General features: G+C 42.1%; 1 protein-coding gene across 2 annotated transcripts in view; it reads right to left on the minus strand.

The window, feature by feature from the left end:
• Positions 1 to 212: 212 nt before the first annotated feature.
• LOC129833183 (NACHT, LRR and PYD domains-containing protein 12-like) overlaps positions 213 to 24,114 on the minus strand; it is a 30,917-nt gene continuing 7,015 nt past the window's right edge. Inside the window, exons 5-12 of one of the 2 annotated variants that reach the window (XM_055897561.1) lie at positions 23,803 to 24,038; positions 21,837 to 23,637; positions 18,967 to 19,140; positions 17,353 to 17,526; positions 17,086 to 17,259; positions 16,728 to 16,901; positions 6,210 to 6,256; positions 213 to 4,493 (exon numbers count right to left, since the gene is read on the minus strand). In XM_055897561.1, the coding sequence (XP_055753536.1) occupies positions 3,961 to 4,493; positions 6,210 to 6,256; positions 16,728 to 16,901; positions 17,086 to 17,259; positions 17,353 to 17,526; positions 18,967 to 19,140; positions 21,837 to 23,637; positions 23,803 to 24,038 (3,313 nt within the window). In that variant the 3' untranslated portion in view covers positions 213 to 3,960. The remainder of the gene's footprint in view (positions 4,494 to 6,209; positions 6,257 to 16,727; positions 16,902 to 17,085; positions 17,260 to 17,352; positions 17,527 to 18,966; positions 19,141 to 21,836; positions 23,638 to 23,802; positions 24,039 to 24,114) is intronic. The other variant, XM_055897571.1, reaches the window with a different exon arrangement.

Consider the following 24,114-nt stretch of genomic DNA (forward strand, 5'->3'; position numbering starts at 1 on the left):
ATTCCGCCCGCTAGGGACGTTTTTCTGTGACGTAATTTGTGATGTCTATGATTTAATTGTGTATGTGTGTTTCTGTGTGATTAGTTAGGTATTTAGTAAATAAATAATTAAACCCAATTTTGTATTGCTGATTCAACTTGTTAGCCAGGATTCTTGCAGATAATCAAGGACTTACAACTTTCAGATGAGACTGAATAAAATGACGAATAATGTGACTGCTATTTAGTAAAATATTACTAAATCTTTAAGAGTTTATTCGAAAGATAACAGCTCTATAAATATTCTTTTGTGGTGTCCCTCTCTAGTTAATTCATATTTACATGATTAGTTCAATCAGGTACTATTCATTACGGAGAAATTATTTTATAGAATAGCATGTCATAGCAATTAATCTGGCATGGTCAAAGACACGACAGTACTTAGCTTTTTCATTACCCATTTAGCTGTTTAAGGTCATACCAAGGCAGAGTGCAGTATCAGTATTTTAGGGGTCATCAGTATTTTAGGGGTCATTTATAGGAATGTTTTTCTGCAGTGAGTGTAATGCAAGTCAAGGTCTCCTTGGATGAATGTCAACAATATTTATAACCAGCATTGTTAAAATAACTGCTGTAATTCAATCAGACCATACCAGGTCACACCCTAAAACAAGACAATGTTCAACTGTAGTCCATGAAGAGGTATTAGGGTTATGTGCACAGCTATTCTGCCATACAATTGCAAACTGCTGCTACACATTTGGTCAAAGAGGAGTTCAGACTGAAATCAGGCTTAGTAGTATCTGTTATATCTTGTGACAAAGTGTCCTGGTTCAATTACCTTCTGTTATATATTGTGACAAAGTGTCCTGGTTCAATTATCTTCTGTTATATCTTGTGACAAAGTGTCCGGGTTCTATTACCTTCTGTTTCAGAGAACATGGAGTTTCAAATTTGCTGTAACTACAAAATCTAAGTAAAAACCAAGGCAAACAGCAGTCAGTGAAGTTACTGCCAGCTGGCTTTGTTCCACCATGTTTTACTCCAGTTACTGTGGTTTCCCTTGGTATTCTATCAGACTCTGAGTTCAGGCCATCCCACCATGACACACTCCCTCACACTCTCCATGAGACAGGCAGTGATACAGTTATCCAGGTGTGCAACTTTCACTGGGGACACGTCCCCTCCACATTCTGAAATTGCATTTTTGTCCCCCCCCCCAGTTTTATAATTGGAATGTGATACAAAACGAGGCAACAGTGTGCTTTGGGACCATGTGGATTCCTCCGATAGGTCTGGTAGGGTGTTTGGAGTGGTTATCCAACAATTTTTTACATAATAATAATGAAAAAATTATGCCCCCCCACTTCTAAAACTAAAGTTGAATAAACATGACAATCCCACAGAAAAATGATGGTTGAAATCACATTGAAATGCAAATACACAGATAATGGTAAGAAAGATAGCAAATAAAATATGTTAAAATCATTTAACATCTGATAATAGACCACCTCCCGGGTGGCGCAGTGGTCTAGGGCACTGCATCGCAGTGCTAGCTGCGCCACCAGAGTCTCTGGGTTCACGCCCAGGCTCGGGGAGGGATATCCTTGTCTCAGTATGTAAAATGTAATAAAATGTATACACTCTACTGTAAGTCGCTCTGGATAAGAGTGTCTGCTAAATGACTAAAATGTAAATGAAAATCTATGCAGGTTATATGGTACAATATGTTAAAATCATTTAACATCTGATAATAGACCATCTATACAGGTTATATGGTCCAATATGTTAAAATCATTTAACATCTGATTATATATCATCTATACAGGTTATATGGTCCAATATGTTAAAATCATTTAACATGTGATTATATTCCATCTATACAGGTTATATGGTACAATATGTTAAAATCATTTAACATCTGATAATAGACCATCTATACAGGTTATATGGTCCAATATGTTAAAATCCTTTTAACGTAATTTTTACCAATATCTTATTGGGCTCATTTCTGGAGGTGGAAATTATATCAACGCAACATGTAAAGTGTTGGTCCCATGTTTTATGAGCTGAAATAAAAGATCCCAGAAATGTTCCACAAGCACAAAAAGCTTATTTCTCTCAAATGTTGTGCACAAATTTGTTGACATCCCTGTTATTTTTTATTTATTTAACTAGGCAAGTCAGTTAAGTTAACGAATTCTTATTTTCAATGACGGCCTAGGAACAGTGGGTTAACTGCCTTGTTCAGGGGCAGAACGACACATTTTTACCTTGTCAGCTCGGGGATTCAATCTTGCAACCTTTCGGTTACTAGTCCAACGCTCAAACCACTAGGCTACCTGCCGCCCCGAGTTAGCATTACTAAGCATTTCTCCTTTGCCAAGAAAATCCAGCCACCTGACAGGTGTGTCATATCAAGAAGCTGATTTATGTGAGCTAACTTCTAGCTAGCTAGTCGCCCATCTCGCCCTGTTGCGATGGACCGTTTTCTGATCAAGAGAAGAGTGCGGGTAGAAAATGAAAATCCAGACCCAGACCCTGTCCCCAGGGGGCCAAAGAAGAAGAGGGAGATAAGAAAGATGAGTCGGAGAGAGAAAATTGTGAGCCACGACGTGAGGCAGCTCCAGCCGCTGCTAGCTGCTCCACAGCCACGACGTGAGGCAGCTCCAGCCGCTGCTAGCTGCTCCACAGCCACGACGTGAGGCAGCTCCAGCCGCTGCTAGCTGCTCCACAGCCACGGTTAGCTGCGCTGTTAGCACAGCCACCGCTCCCTCTGATTTAAGCCAGTCACCTGTTGAAGAACCAAGGCACCCTCTTCTTCTGTGTTATCCAGCCACAAAAGTTGGACAGCAGGATTGCTACTTGAATCGTAGATGATATGAGGATTACAAATGGCTGGAATATTCTATTTCAAATGACCGTGCTTTCTGTTTTGTATGCCGCCACTTTCAACATCCAGGAAACCATGGTGGAGAGAAAGTGACATTTACCCACGATGGCTACCAGAACTGGAAGAAGGCGACAAGTTCGTTCAAAACACACAATGCTAGTGTGGATCATAAATATGCAATGACAGCGTGGAATGAGTGGACTATTCAGAAAGAGTCTGGCTCAACAATATGCAGTGCTCTAAGTGATGGGCATTCGAAAATAGTCTGAGAGAACAGAGAGTATATGAGAGCAGTTGTGGAGTCACTGCGTTACACTGAATACCAGGGACTTTCACAGAGAGGAGACATAGAAAACGACATGGCTGTCAACCAGGGAAACTTCCTTTAACTTTTACAGGTCATAGGCAAATTCGACAAAACAGTTGCAGATAAAATCTGTTCTCTGCTGCCAATGACTGGAACGAATTGCAAAAATCACTGAAGCTGGAGTCTTATATCTCCCTCTCTAACTTTAAGCATCAGCTGTCAGAGCAGCTTACCGATCACTGTACCTGTACATAGCCCATCTGTAAATAGCACAACCAAATTCCTCATCCCCATATTGTTACTTATCCTCTTGCTCTTTTGCACCTCAGTATCTCTACTTGCACATTATCATCTGCACATCTATCACTCCAGTGTTAATGCTAAATTGTAATTATTTCGCCTCTATGGCCTATTTATTACCTTACCTCCCTACACTTCTACATTTGCAGACACTGTACATAGATTTTTCTATTGTGTTATTGACTGTACGTTTGTTTATGTGTAACTCTATGTTGTTGTTTGTGTCGCACTGCTTTGCTTTATCTTGGCCAGGTCGCATTTGTAAATGAGAACTTGTTCTCAACTGGCCTACCTGGTTAAATAAAGGTGAAATAACAAGGTGTTCCATCCCTGCGACATCCACAATGGATAAGTCAATCAAACAGCTGTCTCACGTGCCATTACATTTTTATATATATTTGCCACTGCTTGACTAAATAACTCTTGGCTGACCAACAGCCTATCGACCAAACAATCGACCAGTCGACTAAATGGGGTCAGCCCTACACCTGACACAGGGACACTGAGGTGTCATAGTAAAACCTAAACCCTGGATAGAGGGGCTCAGTGAATGTGGAGGTGAATGTGTACAGGTGGGTCAGTGTGTCAGAGGAGACTCTGTAGAAGGACAGAGTGCCGGCTGGCCAGTCCAGATATACTCCTACTCTGTGGGAGCTGGAGGAGGGAGCGGCTATGGTATTGGAGTTATTATTGTGCCAGGCAGTATAACGGTTCTCACAGCAGAGCAGAGTCCAGGACTTGTCATTTAATCCAATCACACAGTCATTACCCACTCCTTTTCTGCTGATTCCTTTATATGTCACTGCTATGTAAGCCCCTCTCCCACTCCACTCTACCTCCCAGTAACAGCGCCCAGTCAGACCCTCTCTACACAGCACCTGTTTCCTGATCTCAAATCTCTCTGGGTGATCGGGATACAGCTGCTTGTCTCTCCTACGTGTCACCTTTCTGTTGTCCTCAGACAGAGAGAGCTGTTCGTTTGCTGTGTTTGGGTCCAGTGTGAGATCACAGTCATCTGATGGGGGACACCAAGACACAATATATTGTAAATCTTCATATAAAGTTAATTTAAGACTTAATGATCAGTACTTTCAGAAAGTATTCACACCCCTTGACTTGCTCTACATTTTATTGTTACAGCCTGAATTCAAAATTGATTAAATTGAGATTTTTTTGTCAATGGCCTTGTTAGGTAAATTTCTTTCAGAGTAAATAATTCACGGACGCAAGAGAAGCTTAACCAAATTTAATTCTTCCCAAAGGACCGACACAGCTGTATTCAGACAGACATGTTCCCTCCATTACAAGTATATATACTCCACTTTAGACACTCCTCCTTCTCTCCAATCCTTACATCTTCTGGTTCCACAGGAGGAGGGTAACAGGATACTAAACCCTTATTACTCCCTTCAGGGGATCTGACCTGACCTCCTGACCTCAACCCCTCCTTCCCCTAATCCACAGATGTCCTCTCCTATCACCTATCACACTCCCGTGACTCCCTCCAGTCCATCCAGCACATTTCATAGCCACTCTCTCTTTCTACAAAGAACCATTAACTTCTCACTCTTTATATACTATGCATCTGATCTATCATGTCTTTAATATCTCAATGTTCAAAGTTTAGCCGAATCCAACAGCCTATACACAATAACACAATGTCAATGGTTTAATTATTTATTTATTTATAATATTTTTTTTTTTACAAATTAATTAAATGAAAAGATAAATCCTAGAGGAAAACCTGGTTCAGTGTGCTTTCCACCAGACACTGGGAGATTAATTCAATAACCTAAAACACAAGGGCAAATCTACACTGGACTTGCTTACCAAGAAAACAGTGAATGTTCCTGGGTGACTGAGTTACAGTTTTTACTGAAATCTACTTGAAAATCTATGGCATGACCTGAAAATGGTTGTCTAGCAATGATCAACAACCAATTTGACAGAGCTCAAAGACTATTGAAAAGAATAATGGGCAAATGTTGCACAATCCAGGTATATAGGCTGTTACGTTTGTCGATAGAAGGATCGGACCAAGGTGCAGCGTCGTAGGCGTACATCTTTCTTTGATGACACCGAAAAAACAACAAATACAAAACGACACGCACAGTTCTGTAGGGCTGGAAAGCAGCAGTACAAAAACAAGATCCTATAAACTAAAGGTGGGAAAGGCTGCCTAAGTAGGATCCCCAATCAAAGACAACGATAGACAGCTGCCTCTGATTGGGAACCCTACCCGGCCAACGAAGAAATAGAAAAACTAGAATGCCCACCCAAATCACACCCTGACCTAACCAAATAGAGAAATAAAAAGGCTCTCGAAGGTCAGGGCGTGACAGGTGCTTCTAAAAAGTATTGACTCAGCGGTGTGAATACTTATGTAAATTAAATATTTCTGTATTTAATTTTCAATAAATTTGCAAACATTTCTAAAAGCATGTTTTCACTTTGTCATTAGGTTATTTTTTTAATCAATTTTGAATTCAGGCTGTGGCACAACAAAATGGGGAATAAGTCAACGGGTATGAATCATTTCTAAAGGCATATACTCTATGGTCATATAAAACACACACATCAAAATATAACCACAACAAAGTGAAGTCCTATTAGTGTGTAACCACACATACATAACTCACTTATCAAGCTCTGAAACAATATATTTATTTGAATCATCTTGAAATAAGACTGAATAATAACAAGCTAATTCTTCACAACAGTCAACACTCACATTTTCTAGGCCAAGGTTCGATTGTTTCCACTCCACCAGGTTCCACACTGTGAGGGGAGCCGGAGAACAGACAGTAAATGTACACACTCGCACACAAACGAACACACACAGGCAGATATTTTATTTGGATTCCCATTAAGGCGTCCCATTAAAGCATCTGCTTCCCAGTCGAAACAGTTCAGAAGAGTTTGTGCATATATTATGACAACATTGTTTTTTTTGGGGGGGGGGGTGACGGACTTCGGTAAGTTTTTTTTTTATAGCTGTTCGGGTACACAAGCCTAAGTTCGGGAGCCAAAGTCTACAGACGTAGAAGTTTTGAGAATGACACAAATATACATTTTCACAAAGTTTGCTGGTTCAGTGTCTTTAGATATTTTTGTCAGATGTTACTATAGAATACTGAAGTATAATTACAAGCATATCATAAGTGTCAAAGGCTTTTATTGACAATTATATGAAGTTGATGCAAAGAGTCAATATTTGCAGTGTTGACCCTTCTTTTTCAAGACCTCTGCAATCCGCCCTGGCATGCTGTCAATTAACTTCTGGGCATTCTTGCATAATCAATGCTTGGAGTTTGTCAGATTTTGGTTTTTTTTGTTTGTCCACCCGCCTCTTGAGGATTGACCACAAGTTCTCAATGGGATTAAGGTCTGGGGAGTTTCCTGGCCATGGACCCAAAATATCGATGTTTTGTTCCCCGAGCCACTTAGTTATCACTTTTGCCTTATGGCAAGGTGCTCCATCATGTTGGAAAAGGCATTGTTCGTCACCAAACTGTTCCTGGATGGTTGGGAGAAGTTGCTCTCGGAGGATGTGTTGGTACCATTCTTTATTCATGGCTGTGTTCTTAGCCAAAATTGTGAGTGAGCCCACTCCCTTGGCTGAGAAGCAACCCCACACATGAATGGCCTCAGGATGCTTTACTGTTGGCATGACACAGGACTGATGGTAGCGCTCACCTTGTCTTCTCCGGACAAGCTTTTTTCCGGATGCCCCAAACAATCGGAAAGGGGATTCATCAGAGAAAATGACTTTACCCCAGTCCTCAGCAGTCCAATCCCTGTACCTTTTGCAGAATATCAGTCTGTCCCTGATGTTTTTCCTGGAGAGAAGTGGCTTCTTTGCTGCCCTTCTTGACACCAGGCCATCCTCCAAAAGTCTTCACCTCACTGTGCGTGCAGATGCACTCACACCTGCCTGCTGCCATTCCTGAGCAAGCTCTGTACTGGTGGTGCCCCGATCCCGCAGCTGAATCAACTTTAGGAGAAGGTCCTGGCGCTTGCTGGATTTTCTTGGGCGTCCTGAAGCCTCCTTTTGTGGCAGGGCTGAAATGCAGTGGAAATGTTTTTTGGGGATTCAGTTCATTTGCATGGCAAAGAGGGACTTTGCAATTCATCGGATCACTCTTCATAACATTCTGGAGTATATGCAAATTGCCATCATACAAACTGAGGCAGCAGACCTTGTGAAAATTAATATTTGTGTCATTCTCAAAACTTTTGGCCACGACTGTACTCCCCTTTGTCCATGATTGGTCAACTGTAGGAATTCTTCAATAAAGTCTTTGTTGACATCTGTTCATTGAGAAATACTGCACCAAACATCGTAGTTAGATGTAAAACTGCGCGACTAAGATCTCCTCTGCAAAAACGTAAAAATGTATGGCAGATTTGAGTTATTTTAGGTTAATTCTGACTACTTTGAGGCTACGGAGTCTCAAAATGGACAAACAGTACTATTGCCACTCGTTTGGTTCGCCTAGCAAACTTTGGTTAGCTGCCAGCTGAACTGAAGCAAGATGAGGCCTTTAAAGGCGATACACGGTCAATCCGATGTCTGCATTGGCCGTGCAACATTTACAGTGACACGGCCTGTGCAAAAGTCAGGGCATTCATACTTCTTGCGTTTCGACGAGCAGCGCAGAGCTGTTGTGAAGGGAGTTGTCATGGAAGTGAGCTTGTTTATACAGGACCTCCCGCCCCCCCTACCGTCAACCAATCATGTCAATGCAGAGCTATACGGAGCCCTCTGCATTGTTACAAAATTTGGGAGGCGCATAGCGATGCGGTACGGAGCTCAATTTGGCCTCGGCGAGCCTCCAGAGGCTCCACAATTGCATCAGACCCTCCATATGGAGTCTCCGACCACATTTTCAGATCAAGGATAAATTGGCTCTTAGCTGACGCCAATGGCGATAGCCTTACTGGGATCTGACACATAACAAAAAAGACATTACAGACAAAAAACAACAATTTATACTGAACAAAAATATAAACGCAACATGCAACAATTTCAAAGATTTTACTGTGTTACTGTTCACATAAGGAAATCAGTCGATTTAAATAAATTCATGGGAGCCAGGCCCAGCCAATCAGAATCTGTTTTTCCCCACAAAAGGGCTTTATTACAGTCAGAAATACTCTTCAGCAGGATGTAGAGGTCCTGGGCTGGCGTGGTTACACATGGTCTGCTGTTGTGAGGCCAGTTGGACATACTGCCAAATTCTCTAAAACGACATTGTAGGCGGCTTATGGTAGAGAAATTAACATTCAATTATTTGGCAACAGCTCTGGTGAACTCTGCAGTCAAAATGCCAATTGCACGCTTACTTAAAACTTGAGACATCTGTGGCATTGTGTTGTGTGACAAAACAACACATTTTATTGTATTTGTATTTGGTCAAACACAATTTTTCCCCAACAGTTTGCTAAGAGCTGGCAGCAAGCTGATAGGTCGGCTGTTAGAACCAGTAAAGGCCGCTTTACCATTCTTGGGTAGAATGACTTTGGCTACCCACCAGGCCTCAGGACAAATATGACTGACAGGAGTGGCTATATAGTCAGCTACCATCCTCTGTAGCTTTGCATACACGTTGTCAATGCTAGAAGTATAACAATATTGCAAAAAAAAAATTTGATCCACCTCTCCCACACTAACTTTACAAAATTAAAACTTACAATGCTGGGGTTTTTTTTTACACATTTTATTCGTTTTTTTTATGCATGAATACGATGGCTCACTGTTTGTTGTTGGCATTTCCTGCCTAAGTTTGCCCACTTTGCCAATGAAGTAATCATTAAAATAATTGGCAACATTAAATGGTTTTGTGACGGAAAATCCATCTGATTCGATGAAAGATGGAGTTGAATTTGTCTTTCTGCCCATTATGTCATTCAAAGTACTCCAAAGTTTTTTTCCCATCAATCTTTATATCATTGATCTTGGCTTCATAATACAGTTTCTTTTTCTTTTTGTTGAGTTTAGTAATTTTTAGTCATAGTCATCATTTCTCAATTTGCACTATATCAGCCAGTCAGATGTGCAGCCAGACTTATTAGCCATACAGTTTTAAAATTCCTCATCAATCCATGGAGCCTCAACAGTTCTAACAGTCAGTTTCATAACAGATGCATGTTTATCAATAATCGGAAGAAGCAATGTCATCAAGTGCAGCGTCTGGATGCTCCTTATTATTCACATCAGACACACAAATATGTTTAACATCATCCACATAAGAGTCACAGGTAACTCTTTTGTATGATCTCTTATAAACTATTTTAGGCCCAGCTGTTGGAACTTTGGCTTTCCTGGATATAGCCACTGTGATCACTGCATCCAATGGGTATGGATACAGCTTTAGAACAAAGATCTACAGTATTAGTAAAAATGTGATCAATACATGTGGATGATATAGTTTCTGTAGTGTTTGTAAACACCACGGTAGGTTGATTAATAGCCAGAACCAGATTACAGGCACTGGTTACAGTGAAAAACTTCCTCATGAGCGGCAGGTAGCCTAGTGGTTAGAGCGTTGGGCCAGTAACCGAAAGGTTGCTAGATCAAATCCTGAGCTGACAAGGTAAAAATCTGTTGTTCTGCCCCTGAACAAGGCAGTTCCTAGGCCATCATTGTAAATAAGAATTTGTTCTTTACTGACTTGCCTGGTTAAATAAAACAAAATTGTGGACAGCTTGATGAAAACCAGTCAATTTTCAGGTCCCCAAGAAAGTACACCCGTCTGTTTTGTTGGATTCTAGCTTGGAAGAATAGCTTATTAGCTTATTTTTACTAATTTTGTAGAATAATAGTGAAGACATCAAAACTATGAAATAACACATATGGAATCATGTAGTAATCAAAAAAGTGTTAAACAAATCAAAATATATTTTATATTTGAGATTCTTCAAAGTAGCCACCCTTTGCCTTGATGACAGCTTTGCACCCTAAATATATTTTGATTTGTTTAACACTTTTTTGATTACTACATGATTCCATATATGTGTTATTTCAATGAGTATATTTGTCCAAACTTTTGACTGGTACTGTATATATTTCCCCCCCGTCTGTAAATGTACATTCTGACAATGTCGGTGTGTACTAAGTTGAGGGTCTTAAATTTGAGTGATAGTCCTGATAGATTCAACGTGAAGAACTAAATTTGGTTTGGATAATTTATCAACAGTTCTAATGATTCGGAAAGGCGAGAAGGAGAGACAGAGCACTGCTCTTAAACTGTGAGGACAAAGTGAGGGGGGTTGCACTGCTCTTAAACTGTGAGGACAAAGTGAGGGGGGTTGCACTGCTCTTAAACTGTGAGGACAAAGTGAGGGGGGTTGCACTGCTCTTAAACTGTGAGGACAAAGTGAGGGGGGTTGCACTGCTCTTAAACTTTGAGGACAAAGTGAGGGGGGTTGCACTGCTCTTAAACTGTGAGGACAAAGTGAGGGGGGTTGCACTGCTCTTAAACTGTGAGGACAAAGTGAGGGGGGTTGCACTGCTCTTAAACTGTGAGCACAAAGTGAGGGGGGTTGCACTGCTCTTAAACTGTGAGGACAAAGTGAGGGGGGTTGCACTGCTCTTAAACTGTGAGGACAAAGTGAGGGGGGTTGCACTGCTCTTAAACTGTGAGGACAAAGTGAGGGAGGTTGCACTGCTCTTAAACTGTGAGGACAAAGTGAGGGGGGTTGCACTGCTCTTAAACTGTGAGCACAAAGTGAGGGGGGTTGCACTGCTCTTAAACTGTGAGGAGAGCACAAAGTGAGGGGGGTTGCACTGCTCTTAAACTGTGAGGAGAGCACAAAGTGAGGGGGGTTGCACTGCTCTTAAACTGTGAGCACAAAGTGAGGGGGGTTGCACTGCTCTTAAACTGTGAGGAGAGCACAAAGTGAGGGGGGTTGCACTGCTCATCCTGCAGGTGGTTTCTAAAACTAATAAAATATTTGTAAGAACCCAGTGAGTCTAGGGAGGGTTCTTCCGAGGAAACGTGATCTTTTCCTGACCTCTGAGAGGGAGGTTATCAGAAAACCCACTAGATTGTAGCTGGGGCTAACCATTATTGGAACATCGATACTATGGGCTTTGTTTTAAGATGCCATCAGAATCCTAATGTTAAAGCGCATTAATACATATGGCTTTCTGGACGATACGGTCCAATTAATTACTTACAAGGCTCGTAGTCTGAGTCTTGTTTTGACACCTGAGGATGAAGGAGAGGGTGCTAGTGAGCTGTCTTTGATGATCGGGGAAGACTGGGTAGAAGTGAGAGGGATATCCAACAGGGAACAAATGTTCATACAGCCCAGCGAAGATCTAGCGTCCCATTGACATAGAACAGATCGGATGGACGGTCTTTGCCCCAATCTCCTTCTCATCAAAGGTGGTGTGAAATGATTAAACACGTATTCGCTCTCTTCCCTGTTTAAGTCAATATGTATTCTAGGTGGCGTGGAACATGTGAGTGATCATTGTTCCAGATGAGGGACTGTTGGAAACTGACTAATTGACTTGAGCAAGTTTTAGTATGTTTATAACTATATAATTGGCCTTGCAGTAGTGATGAACGTGTTATGGGTTAGATGGAATGATCTCCCTAAGGGTGAGATAGGAGTCATATGATAGAGGTAATACTATAGATTGTGAACTATTGCCCTACAACACTGTCTTATCGCTTCACTGTTTTATATTATTGTATTCTCTCTACGTTTTGCATCATGATATTCACTTGAGTAGGAATGGGTTGCTTATTCTCAAATAGCTCTGTTTATGAGTCCGGGTAATTAACAATGGACTGAGGCAAGGTCCAATAATGTATACTCCCTACTGATAAGAGATGGACATGTGTGGAGGAGCACCAAAGGCTCTGGACTCTGGCTGGGACGATAGCACCACCTGCCTAGCCACAGAGATTCATTGTACATCCTAGACTCAGGAGGGGGGAGGGTTTGTCTGGGAAAACAGAGGCGAAGTGAGGATGACATCGCGTCCGAACACATGTAAAACCGGCAGCCTGAGGGGAAAGTCTGGGTATAAGTATAGAGACTTCATTTTTGTGGACCCCAGCAGAACAGTATCCCAAAGGTATAAAGTCAGACTACGGGAGAGTTGGAATCGTCATGTTATCAAACTTTGGTTTTTGCCATATACATGCATTCAGAAAGTATTCAGACCCCTTGACTTTTTCCAAATATTATTACGTTACAGCCTTTTTCTAAAATTGATTAAATTAATAAAAATCCTCAATCTACACACAATACTCTATAATGACAAAACAAAAATAGGGTTTTAAAATTCTTGCAAATATATAAAAAATATCAAACAGAAATAATATTATTTACATAATTATTCAAACGCTTTGCTTTGAGACTCGAAATTGAGCTCAGGTGCATCCTGTTTCCATTGATCATCCTTGAGATGTTTCTACAACTTGATTGGAGTCCACCTGTGGTAAATTCAATTGATTGGACATGGTTTGGAAAGGCACACACCTGTCTATATAAGGTCCCACAGTTGACAGTGCATGTCAGAGCAAAAACCAAGCCATGAGGTAGAAGGAATTGTCTGTATAGCTCCGAGACAGGATTGTCTCGAGGCACAGATCTGGGGAAGGGTACCAAAAAATTGCTGCAGCATTGAAGGTCCCCAAGAACACAGTGGCCACCATCATTCTTAAATGGCCTCTGGTCTGATGAAACCAAGATTGAACTCTTTTGCCTGAACACCAAGCGTCACGTCTGGAGGAAACCTGGCACCATCTCTACGGTGAAGCATGGTGGTGGCAGCGTCACGTCTGGAGGAAACATGGCACCATCTCTACGGTGAAGCATGATGGTGCAGCATCATTCTGTGGGGATGTTTTTCCAGAGGCAGGGACTGGGAGACTAGTCAGGATTGAGGGAAAGATGAACAGAGCAAAGTACAGAGAGATCCTTGACGAAGACCTGCTCCAGAGTGCTCAGGACCTCAGACTGGGGTGAAGGTTCACCTTCCAACAAGCCTAAGCACACAGCCAAGATAACACAGGAGTGGCTTCAGGACAAGTCTCTGAATGTCCTTGAGTGGCACAGCCAGAGCCCGGACTTGAACCCGATCGAACATCTCTGGAGAGACCTGAAAATAGCTCTGAAGCAACGCTCCCCATCCAACCTGACAGAGCATTGGCAGGATCTGCAAAGAAGAATGGGAGACACTCCCCAAATACAGGTGTGCCAAGCTTGTAGCGTCATACCCAAGAAGACTCGAGGCTGTAATCGCTGCCAAAGGTGCTTCAACAAAGTACTGAGTAATGGGTATGAATACTTATGGAAATGTGATATTTCAGTTTTGTTTTTTTATAAACTTGCAAAAAATGTGAAAAGTGTTTTTGCTTTGTCATTATGGGGTATTGTGTGTAGATTGATCAGAGATTTTCTTTTTAATTCATTTTAGAATAAGGCTGTAACGTAACAAAATGTGGAAAAAGTCAAGGGGTCTGAATACTTTCCGAATGCACTGTATGATTATGCATAGCTTAACGCATTACTAACACTTGTCATATTTGGTGTTTTCTTTTGTTTTTCAAGTCTTTGTCTATCACTCTCTCAGGAACCCGAAGGAGGAAGAGAAAGTCAAAAGCTCCAGCTGAAATGTCATTATCAGTTGTACAACAGGAGGGGTAATGGCAGAAAAGGGGGGGGGTGGAGTAAGAGTGTGTATAGTGTGATTATAAAACCATGGAAGATTAAGCCATGGAAGAAGATTACAGAGTCAGAGGCCATAACTCTCGAAGGTATAAACATACAAATCAACAGAATATTAATCATGTAGAAAGAGGGAGGAAGGGAAGTGCTACTAAGGTACACAATAGTAGGTTTTGATAGATAGAAGGTGCTCTTTGGTAAAAAGGGGTGAATTGGTCATCAAAAAGAAAGGAGGACCAAGGCACTCTTCATATAATTAATTAAAATGCCTTTATTAGTATGGCATGTTCAATAGAAACAAAGTTTTAAAAACCGACGCGTTCCGGCTGCATGGCCTTCGTCAGCGAGTACAAAAAAAAAAAGGAATACAATGTCCTCTTTTAAACAGCTTTTCCAATTAGCCCTAATTGGAAGAGGGAGTGGTTACAAAATTGATTGGACACACCTAGTAAGCAATACTATACACATTAAAAGGTGAAATACTGTAGCTCCATTTGCTGTCATCTAGTGGACATTTTGCTCAATTGCCCTCAGCTATGTATATAGACTGTTGTTGTTCATGTTTTGCTGTGTTGTAGTGTACTATGGAATATATTGCTTTCTTATTCTTGACACTTCTCCCAGTCATATTTAAGGTTAGAACTACCTTTCTAAGTGTTCTGATACTTCTAGCTTGGAGTTGTGTTTTTATGATAACATAGCTACAGTATTTCACCTTTTAATGTATGTAGTATTGCTTACTAGGTGTGTCCAATCAATTTTGTTGACGAAGGCCATGCAGCCGAAACGCGTCGGTTTTTAAAACTTTGTTTCTATTGAACATGTCATACTAATAAAGGCATTTTAATTAATTATATGAAGAGTGCCTTGGTCCTCCTTTCTTTTTGATGAGAATATTAATCATATTTTATTTTCTGTTCATTTATAAATCATTTCAAAGTTTGTATAATATTGAACAGTATGGAGTTACTATTCAAAAAGGAAGGACTGTTGGATTTTAGCTTAAAAATATACTTATTCAAGTTACCATACTAGAACTTACTGATTACATGTTGGGGTTAATTGGTGGATAAGAATTTGGTGTATGGAAAGGTACTGAGTGGGGAAGTCCAGAAAGACAAGGGGAAGTCCAGAAAGACAAGGGGAAGTCCAGAAAGTTCATATTCTGTTCCTAAGGAGGGAGGCAACACTTTCAGTTCCTGATAAGGCAGGCCAGCTGAGGAACTAGGGAGGAGTGAGTAATTCAGCTCGAGGTCAAGTCAACAGATGAAGTGAGAAGATACCTCTGGGAGGGGTGCCAGAGAGGCCCACCCCAATGACCCTCCTACTACAGTCCTATCTCTCACATGCATACACTTCAACTCCCACAAAGGTTCTAGCATCAGACAAGGCCGTGACTACACCAGTGAAAGAACCACTTAAGTTCCTGCCTAGCAACAGAGATGTATTGGCTGTCTAGATGTGCAAGGAGTTGACTCCGCCTAGTAGGAGGATATAAATATATGAGCTTGTGTAATCATGCTTTGTCTTTGCAGTTGTTTGACCCAGTGGGTGAATAAACTTGGTTTGATCTTTTTCTAGACGTCTATTTGAGTTTTTACTTTGTTTGTTCATTAACAGTTTACATCACATACTCTATCAAGCATTTCACAAATATTATCTGGTTATACCCATGATACAGATCTCTGGTGAAAATGGGAAGGTGCACAGCAGAGAAGGAGCGAACGAGACCAAAAAGACAACATGAAAACAAGGGGACATAAACGCTCATAAAAATGATTCTGCTATACAGGCATTTGGAATATTGTGCAACATTTTTTATTTGACATTTAATAGGCAACATCTTATCCACGTTATCCTATGAACTTGAACGTAATAAAGTACTGTATCTAAATGTTTTTCTCAGGTTGTGGTTTGTGTGTTGGTGTGTTCAGACCTCTGACGCCATACTGTTTAATACAAAGATGGTGATAGTACTATGCTACTCTGATCAACAGTACCTGTCCCTCCACTCAGGTGGTCTACTCTGATCAGTACCTGTCTCTCCACTCAGGAGGTCTACTCTGATCAGTACCTGTCTCTCCACTCAGGTCTACTCTGATCAGTACCTGTCTCTCCACCCAGGAGGTCTACTCTGATCTATCAGTACCTGTTCCTCCACTCAGGTGTTCTACCAGTACCTGTCCCTCCACTCAGGTGGTCTACCAGTACCTGTCCCTCCACTCAGGAGGTCTACTCTGATCATCAGTACCTGTCCCTCCACTCAGGAGGTCTACTCTGATCTACCAGTACCTGTCCCTCCACTCAGGTGGTATACCAGTACCTGTCCCTCCACTCAGGTGGTCTACCAGTACCTGTCCCTCCACTCAGGTGGTCTACTCTGATCATCAGTACCTGTCCCTCCACTCAGGAGGTCTACTCTGATCTACCAGTACCTGTCCCTCCACTCAGGTGGTCTACTCTGATCTACCAGTACCTGTCTCTCCACTCAGGTGGTCTCAAGCTTTATTACAGTATGTCAATCATCAACACAGATTAAAACAAACCCTCTACATACTTGAGTTTCTCCAGTCTCCAGTGTGGATCTTCCAGTCCAGCAGAGAGCAGTCTGACTCCTGAGTCTCCTGGGTGATTGTAGCTCAGGTCCAGCTCTCTCAGGTGTGAAGGGTTTGACTTCAGAGATGAGACCAGAGAATCAAAGCCTTCCTCTTCGACTCCACAGAGCGACAACCTGCAGAGTTGAACATGATTTAAAACTTCTATTTTTTGATGGTGAAAAGAAAGTGGCAGCTTTATTGTCAGTCAAAGGGAGTGGATTGTCAGATTTACATTAAATTGTGTATTTCAGTCCTTTACAAACACATGTGGATCTGGTGAACAGTTATCACTTGTTGACCAACTACAGGATTACTGACCTCAGAGTCTCCAGTTGACAGTGGGGATTCCCCAGTCCAGCAGAGAGGAGCTTCACTCCTGAATCCTTCAGGTCATTGTTACTCAGGTCCAGCTCTCTCAGGTGTGAGGGGTTTGAGCTGAGAACTGAGGCCAAAACTTCACAGGACGTGTCTGTGAGTTTACAGCCAGTGAGTCTGTCAATACAGAGTAAACAGTTTAATATAAAACCATTACATTTGGATCTAATAAAAGGTTCTCACTTGTTGACCAACTACAGGAATACTGACCTCAGAGTCTCCAGTTGACAGTGGGGATTCCCCAGTCCAGCAAAGAGGAGCTTCACTCCTGAATCCTTCAGGTCATTGTTACTCAGATCCAGCTCTCTCAGGTGTGAGGAGTTTGAACTGAGCGCTGGGACCAACACTTTACAGGATGTGTCTGTGAGTTCACAGTCAGTGAGTCTGCCAACAGAGTAAATAACATGACAGACAGGTTGTATTATGTTACGCTTAGCTTTCCCTGCTAACACTGTTACCGTGCATGACTAATGTGAACACTGTGCATACAACTTTATTTGATCAGTTTGAATTATAATTTGTTCAAGAATCATCAGGTATAGACTCCAGGTTTAGTTAGAGCTACACAATGTCAGGTATAGACTCCAGGTTTAATTAGAGCACCACAACATAGACTCCAGGTTTAGTTAGAGCAACACAACGTCAGGTATAGACTCCAGGTTTAGTTAGAGCTACACAATGTCAGGTATAGACTCCAGGTTTAATTAGAGCTACACAATGTCAGGTATAGACTCCAGGTTTAATTAGAGCTACACAATGTCAGGTATAGACTCCAGGTTTAATTAGAGCTACACAATGTCAGGTATAGACTCCAGGTTTAATTAGAGCTACACAATGTCAGGTATAGACTCCAGGTTTAATTAGAGCAACACAACGTACTCCAGGTGTAATTATAGCAACACAACGTCAGGTATAGACTCCAGGTTTAATTAGAGCTACACAATGTCAGGTATAGACTCCAGGTTTAATTAGAGCAACACAACATCAGGTATAGACTCCAGGTTTAATTAGAGCTACACAATGTCAGGTATAGACTCCAGGTTTAATTAGAGCTACACAATGTCAGGTATAGACTCCAGGTTTAATTAGAGCTACACAATGTCAGGTATAGACTCCAGGTTTAATTAGAGCAACACAACATAGACTCCAGATTTAATTAACAACATCAGGTATAGACTCCAGGTTTAGTTAGAGCAACACAACGTCAGGTATAGACTCCAGGTTTAATTAGAGCTACACAATGTCAGGTATAGACTCCAGGTTTAATTAGAGCTACACAATGTCAGGTATAGACTCCAGGTTTAATTAGAGCTACACAATGTCAGGTATAGACTCCAGGTTTAGTTAGAGCAACACAACGTCAGGTATAGACTCCAGGTTTAGTTAGAGCAACACAACGTCAGGTATAGACTCCAGGTTTAGTTAGAGCAACACAACATCAGGTATAGACTCCAGGTTTAGTTAGAGCAACACAACATCAGGTATAGACTCCAGGTTTAGTTAGAGCAACACAACGTCAGGTATAGACTCCAGGTTTAGTTAGAGCAACACAACATCAGGTATAGACTCCAGGTTTAGTTAGAGCAACACAACATCAGGTATAGACTCCAGGTTTAGTTAGAGCAACACAACGTCAGGTATAGACTCCAGGTTTAATTAGAGCAACACAACGTCAGGTATAGACTCCAAACCATCCACGATGAACATAGCTTTACAGGCTGTGAGTTTAAATAAAAGTCACTCAATTAAGGCCCATTATTATATTAGCAACACATGGATGTACTGAACAATTATCACTTGCTGATCAAGTAAAATAACACTGACCTCAGAGTCTCCAGTTGACAGTGGGGATTCCCCAGTCCAGCAGAGAGCAGCTTCACTCCTGAATCCTTCAGGTCATTGTTACTCAGATCCAGCTCTCTCAGGTGTGAGGAGTTTGAACTGAGAGCTGGGACCAACACTTCACAGGATGTGTCTGTGAGTTCACAGTCAGTGAGTCTGTCAACACAGAGTAAATACCATGACAGACAAGTTATTATAACGGTACGTTTAGCTTCCCTTCCTTACACAGTTACCAGTGCACGACTAATGTGTACACCATTCATACATGGTGTCACGTCCTGATCTGTTTCACCTGTCTCTGTGCTTGTTGCCCATCTTCCCCATTATCCCCTGTGTATTTATACCTGTGTTCTCTGTCTGTTGCCAGTTCTTTTTGTTCGTCAGACCTACCAGCTCTTTTCCCTTGCTCCTGTCCTTCCTATAGTTTTGTTTTTCCCCAGTTTCGACTATTCCTGCCTGACCTGACCCTGACTGCCGTCCTGTACCTTTTCCCCACTACTCCGGATTACCGACCTCTGCCTGACCTGACCCTGACTGCCGTCCTGTAACTTTTCCCCACTACTCCGGATTACCGACCTCTGCCTGACCTGACCCTGACTGCCATCCTGTACCTTTTCCCCACTACTCCGGATTACCGACCTCTGCCTGACCTGACCCTGTCTGCCGTCCTGTACCTTTTCCCCACTACTCCGGATTACCGACCTCTGCCTGACCTGACCCTGACTGCCGTCCTGTACCTTTACACCCTCTCTGGATTATTGACCCCTGCCTGCCTTGACCTGTCGTTTGCATTGCCCTGTTATAGGAATACATTTTCGTTTCTTCAACCTTGTCTGCATTTGGGTCATATCTTAAAACGTGATACACGGCTTGATGCGGCAATTTTATTTCATTTTAATTGTCTTCTTTTTTTGTTAATTGTATTTATTTTTTCACCCATTTTTCTTCCCAATTTCGTGGTATTCAATTGGTAGTTACAGTCTTGTCCCATTGCTGCAACTCCCATACGGACTCGGGAGAGGCGAAGGTCGAGAGCTGTGCGTCCTCCGAAACACGACCCTGCAAAGCAGCACTGCGTCTTGACAAACTGCTCGCTTAAACTGGAAGCCAGACACACCAATGTGTCGGAGGAAACACCGTACAACTGGCGACCGTGTCAGCATGCATTGCGCCCAGCCAGCCACAAGAGTCGCTAGAGCGCAATGGGACAAGGACCCATCAGCCGGCCAAACCCTCCCCTAACCCGGATGACACTGGGCCAATTGTGCGCCACCTCATGGGTCTCTAAGGTCGCGGCCGGCTGCGACACAGCCTGGGATCGAACCAGGATCTGTAGTGATGCAGTGACACTAGGGAGGCCAGCAACAACTTTTTTTAAATCAGTTTTAATTATAGTTTAACTTCTTATGGCTGCAGGGGCAGTATTGAGTAGCTTGGATGAAAGGTGCCCAGAGTAAACGGCCTGCTCCTCAGTCCCAGTTACTAATATCTGCATATTATTATTAGTATTGGATAGAAAACACTCTGAAGTTTCTAAAACTGTTTGAATGATGTCTGTGAGTATAACAGAACTCATATGGCAGGCAAAAACCTGAGGAGAAATCCAAACAGGAAGTGAGAAATCTGAGGTTGGTAGGTTTTCAACACAGTTCCCATTGAAATCCCCTTGAGATATGAATGAAGTTGCACTTCCTAGGGCTACCACTAGATGTCAACCGTCTATAGAAATTTGAATGAGGCTTCTACTGTGTTGTGGGACTGAATAAGAACAGAATGAACAGGTGTCAGCCATTTTCTGGTCACGCGCATTCCACATGATATCCACTTGCGTTCCGTTGCTCCTCAAGACACAAAGGAATTCTCCGGTTGGAACTTTATTGAAGATATATGATAAAAACATCCTAATGGTTGATTCTGTACTTAGTTTGAAATGTTTCTTCGACCTGTAATATAACTTTTTGAAGTTTTTGTCCGAAGTAACGCTCGACCAGAACGAGCGTTTGGATATGTATACCAAACGCGCTAACAAAAGGAGGTATTTGGACATAAATAACAGACATTATCGAACAAAACAAACATTTATTGTGGACCTGGGATTCCTGGGAGTGCATTCTGATGAAGATCATCAAAGGTAAGGGAACATTTATCATGTAATTTTTGGTTTCTGTTGACTCCAACATGGCGGCTAATTTGACTATTGTTCTCAGATTATTGCATGGTTTGCTTTTTCCGTAAAGTTTTTTTGAAATCTGACACAGCGGTTGCATTAAGGAGAGGTATATCTATAATTCCATGTGTATAACTTGTATTATCATCTACACTTATGATGAATATTTCTGTTGAATCGATGTGGCTATGCAAAATCACTGGATGTTTTTGGAACTAGTGAATGTAACGCGCCAATGTAAACTCAGATTTTTTTATATAAATATGAACTTTATCAAACAAAACATACATGTATTGTGTAACATGAAGTCCTATGAGTGTCATCTGATGAAGATCATCAAAGGTTAGTGATTAATTTTATCTCTATTTGTGCTTTTTGTGACTCCTCTCTTTGGCTGGGAAAATGGCTGTTTTTATTGTGGTTTGGTGGTGACCTAACATAATCGTTTGTGGTGCTTTCGCCGTGAAGCCTATTTGAAATCGGACACTGTGGTGGGATTAACAACAAGACTACCTTTAAAACGGTATAATACACATATATGTTCGAGGAATTTTAATTTCTGTTGTTTTGAATTTGGCGCCCTGCACTTTCACTGGCTGTTTTCATATCATCCCGTTAACGGGATTTCAGCCCTAAGAAGTTTTAAGAGTTTATTTTGGTGTGCTTTATTTACATGAATACTTACAGAGCTTTCCTGCAGCCTCTTACAGCTGGGAGCAGTCTCCTACGACCCTCCTCTGATGTCTTGTATTGCTTCAGGTCAAACACATCCAGAACCTCCTCTGATATCTGCAGCATGTAGGCCAACGCTGAACAGTGAGCAAGTGTGAGGTTTTTGGATCTGTCCTCTGACCTCAAGTACTCTTGGATTTCCTCCTGTACTGAATGGTCTTTCATCTCTATCAGACAGTGGAAGAGATTGATGCACCTCTCAGGGGAGATGTTCTTCCTTTGCATCACCTTAAGGGATCGGATTGTTTTCTCGACGCTCTCTGGACTGCTTTCTGTCTGTGTCACCAGACCTCGTAGGAGTTTCTGATTGGACTCCAGTGACATGCCATGAAGGAAGCGGACAAAAAGGTCCAGGTGTCCATTCTTACTCTCCAAGGCTTTATCCACAGCACTCTTCAGCAGGTCATGCAAGGTTAGCTCTTCAGACGCAGCTCTAGACTTTCTCTTGAGGAAGGGCTTCAGTTCATCCATGTTCCTGGTTGTGTAACAATGGTACATGTAGACAGCTGAGAGAAACTCCTGAATGCTCAGATGAACAAAGCAGTACACCATTCTCTGAAATAACACAGATTCTTCTTTAAAGATTTGTGTGCACAATCCTGAGTACACTGAGGCTTCTTTGACATCAATGCCACACTCTTTCAGGTCTTCTTCATAGAACATGAGATTACCCTTCTCCAGATGTTCAAACGCCAGCTTCCCCAGCTTCAAAAGAATGTCCTTATCTGACTCCATGAGATCCTCTTGATCCATCTCATCTCTTCCATGATACTTCTGGTTCTTCAGGCTGGTCTGAATGAGCAGGAAGTGTATGGACATCTCAGTCAGAGTCGTGGGCATCTCTCTCCTCTTGTCGGTCCTCAACATGTGTTCAAGGACAGTTGCAGAAATCCAACAGAACACTGGAATGTGGCACATGATGTGGAGGCTCCTTGATGTCTTTATGTGTGAGATGATTCTGCTGGCCAGGTCCTCATCACTGAATCTCTTCCTGAAGTACTCCTCCTTCTGTGGGTCATTGAACCCTCGTACCTCTGTCACCTGGTCAACACACCCTGAAGGGATCTGATTGGCTGCTGCAGGTCGAGTAGTTATCCAAAGGAGAGCAGAGGGAAGCAGATTTCCCTTGATGAGATTTCTTAGCAGAACATCAACAGACGATGCCTGTGTGACATCAGACACCTTTTCAATATGCTGGAAATCCAATGGAAATCTGCTTTCATCCAAACCATCCAAGATGAACATAGCTTTACAGGCAGTGAGTTTCTTTGCATTGCCTATGTCTAGTTCTGTGTGGAAGTCATTTAAAAGTCTGAGAAGACTGTACAGCCGATCTTTAATCAAGTTCAGCTCCCGGAAAGGAAGCATAAATATGATATCCACATCTTGGTTTGCCTTCCCTTCAGCCCAGTCTAGGATGAACTTCTGCACAGAGACTGTTTTTCCAATGCCAGCGATGCCATTCGTCAGCACGGTTCTGATGCTTCTCTCTTGGCCAGGTAAGGGTTTAAAGATGTCATTGCAGTGGATTGCTGTGTCATGTGAGGTTGGTGTCCTGGATGCTGTCTCTAGCTGCCACACCTCATGTTCATTGTTAACCCCTTCACTCTCTCCTTCTGTGATGTAGAGCTCTGTGTAAATCCTGTTGAGGGGAGTTTGATGCCCTGCTTTTTCCTTGCCTTCTTTCACACATTCATACCTCCTTTTCAGACTGTCTTTATGGTTTACTATGGCTCTCTGCAGGCTGTCATCCACTAAGAGGGAAGAGTAAAAAGGATGTGTATCAGACACATTCTTTGACAGGATGAAACATGGATCTTCCACAACTACAGTAACTTATATTATCTCAAATGATTGTAGTTAACTACTGTAAATCATATTGAGGTATTGACTTAGCACACGTGTACAAGTGGTATTACTGTTTTCAGAGACTCTTGCATCATCAGGTTCACTCAGGTACTGTAGTACAGGACGTGTTCTGGATCTCTTTCTACACTGAGGACAGTCATAGTCTCCTGAAGGAGCAGGTTTCTCCCAGTATCTGGTGATGCACTGTCTGCAGAACCTGTGTCCACAGGTGATAGAGACTGGATTCCTCAGCACCTGGTGACACACTGCACACCTGGACTGATCCTCTGGCAGAGTAGACCATCCACTACAGAGATAAAGGATAGAGAGATACTGATCCTCTAACAGAGTAGAACATCCACTGCAGAGATAAAGGAGAGAGA

Source organism: Salvelinus fontinalis, chromosome 2 (assembly GCF_029448725.1).
Source record: "Salvelinus fontinalis isolate EN_2023a chromosome 2, ASM2944872v1, whole genome shotgun sequence".
NCBI classification, from domain to species: Eukaryota; Metazoa; Chordata; class Actinopteri; order Salmoniformes; family Salmonidae; genus Salvelinus; species Salvelinus fontinalis.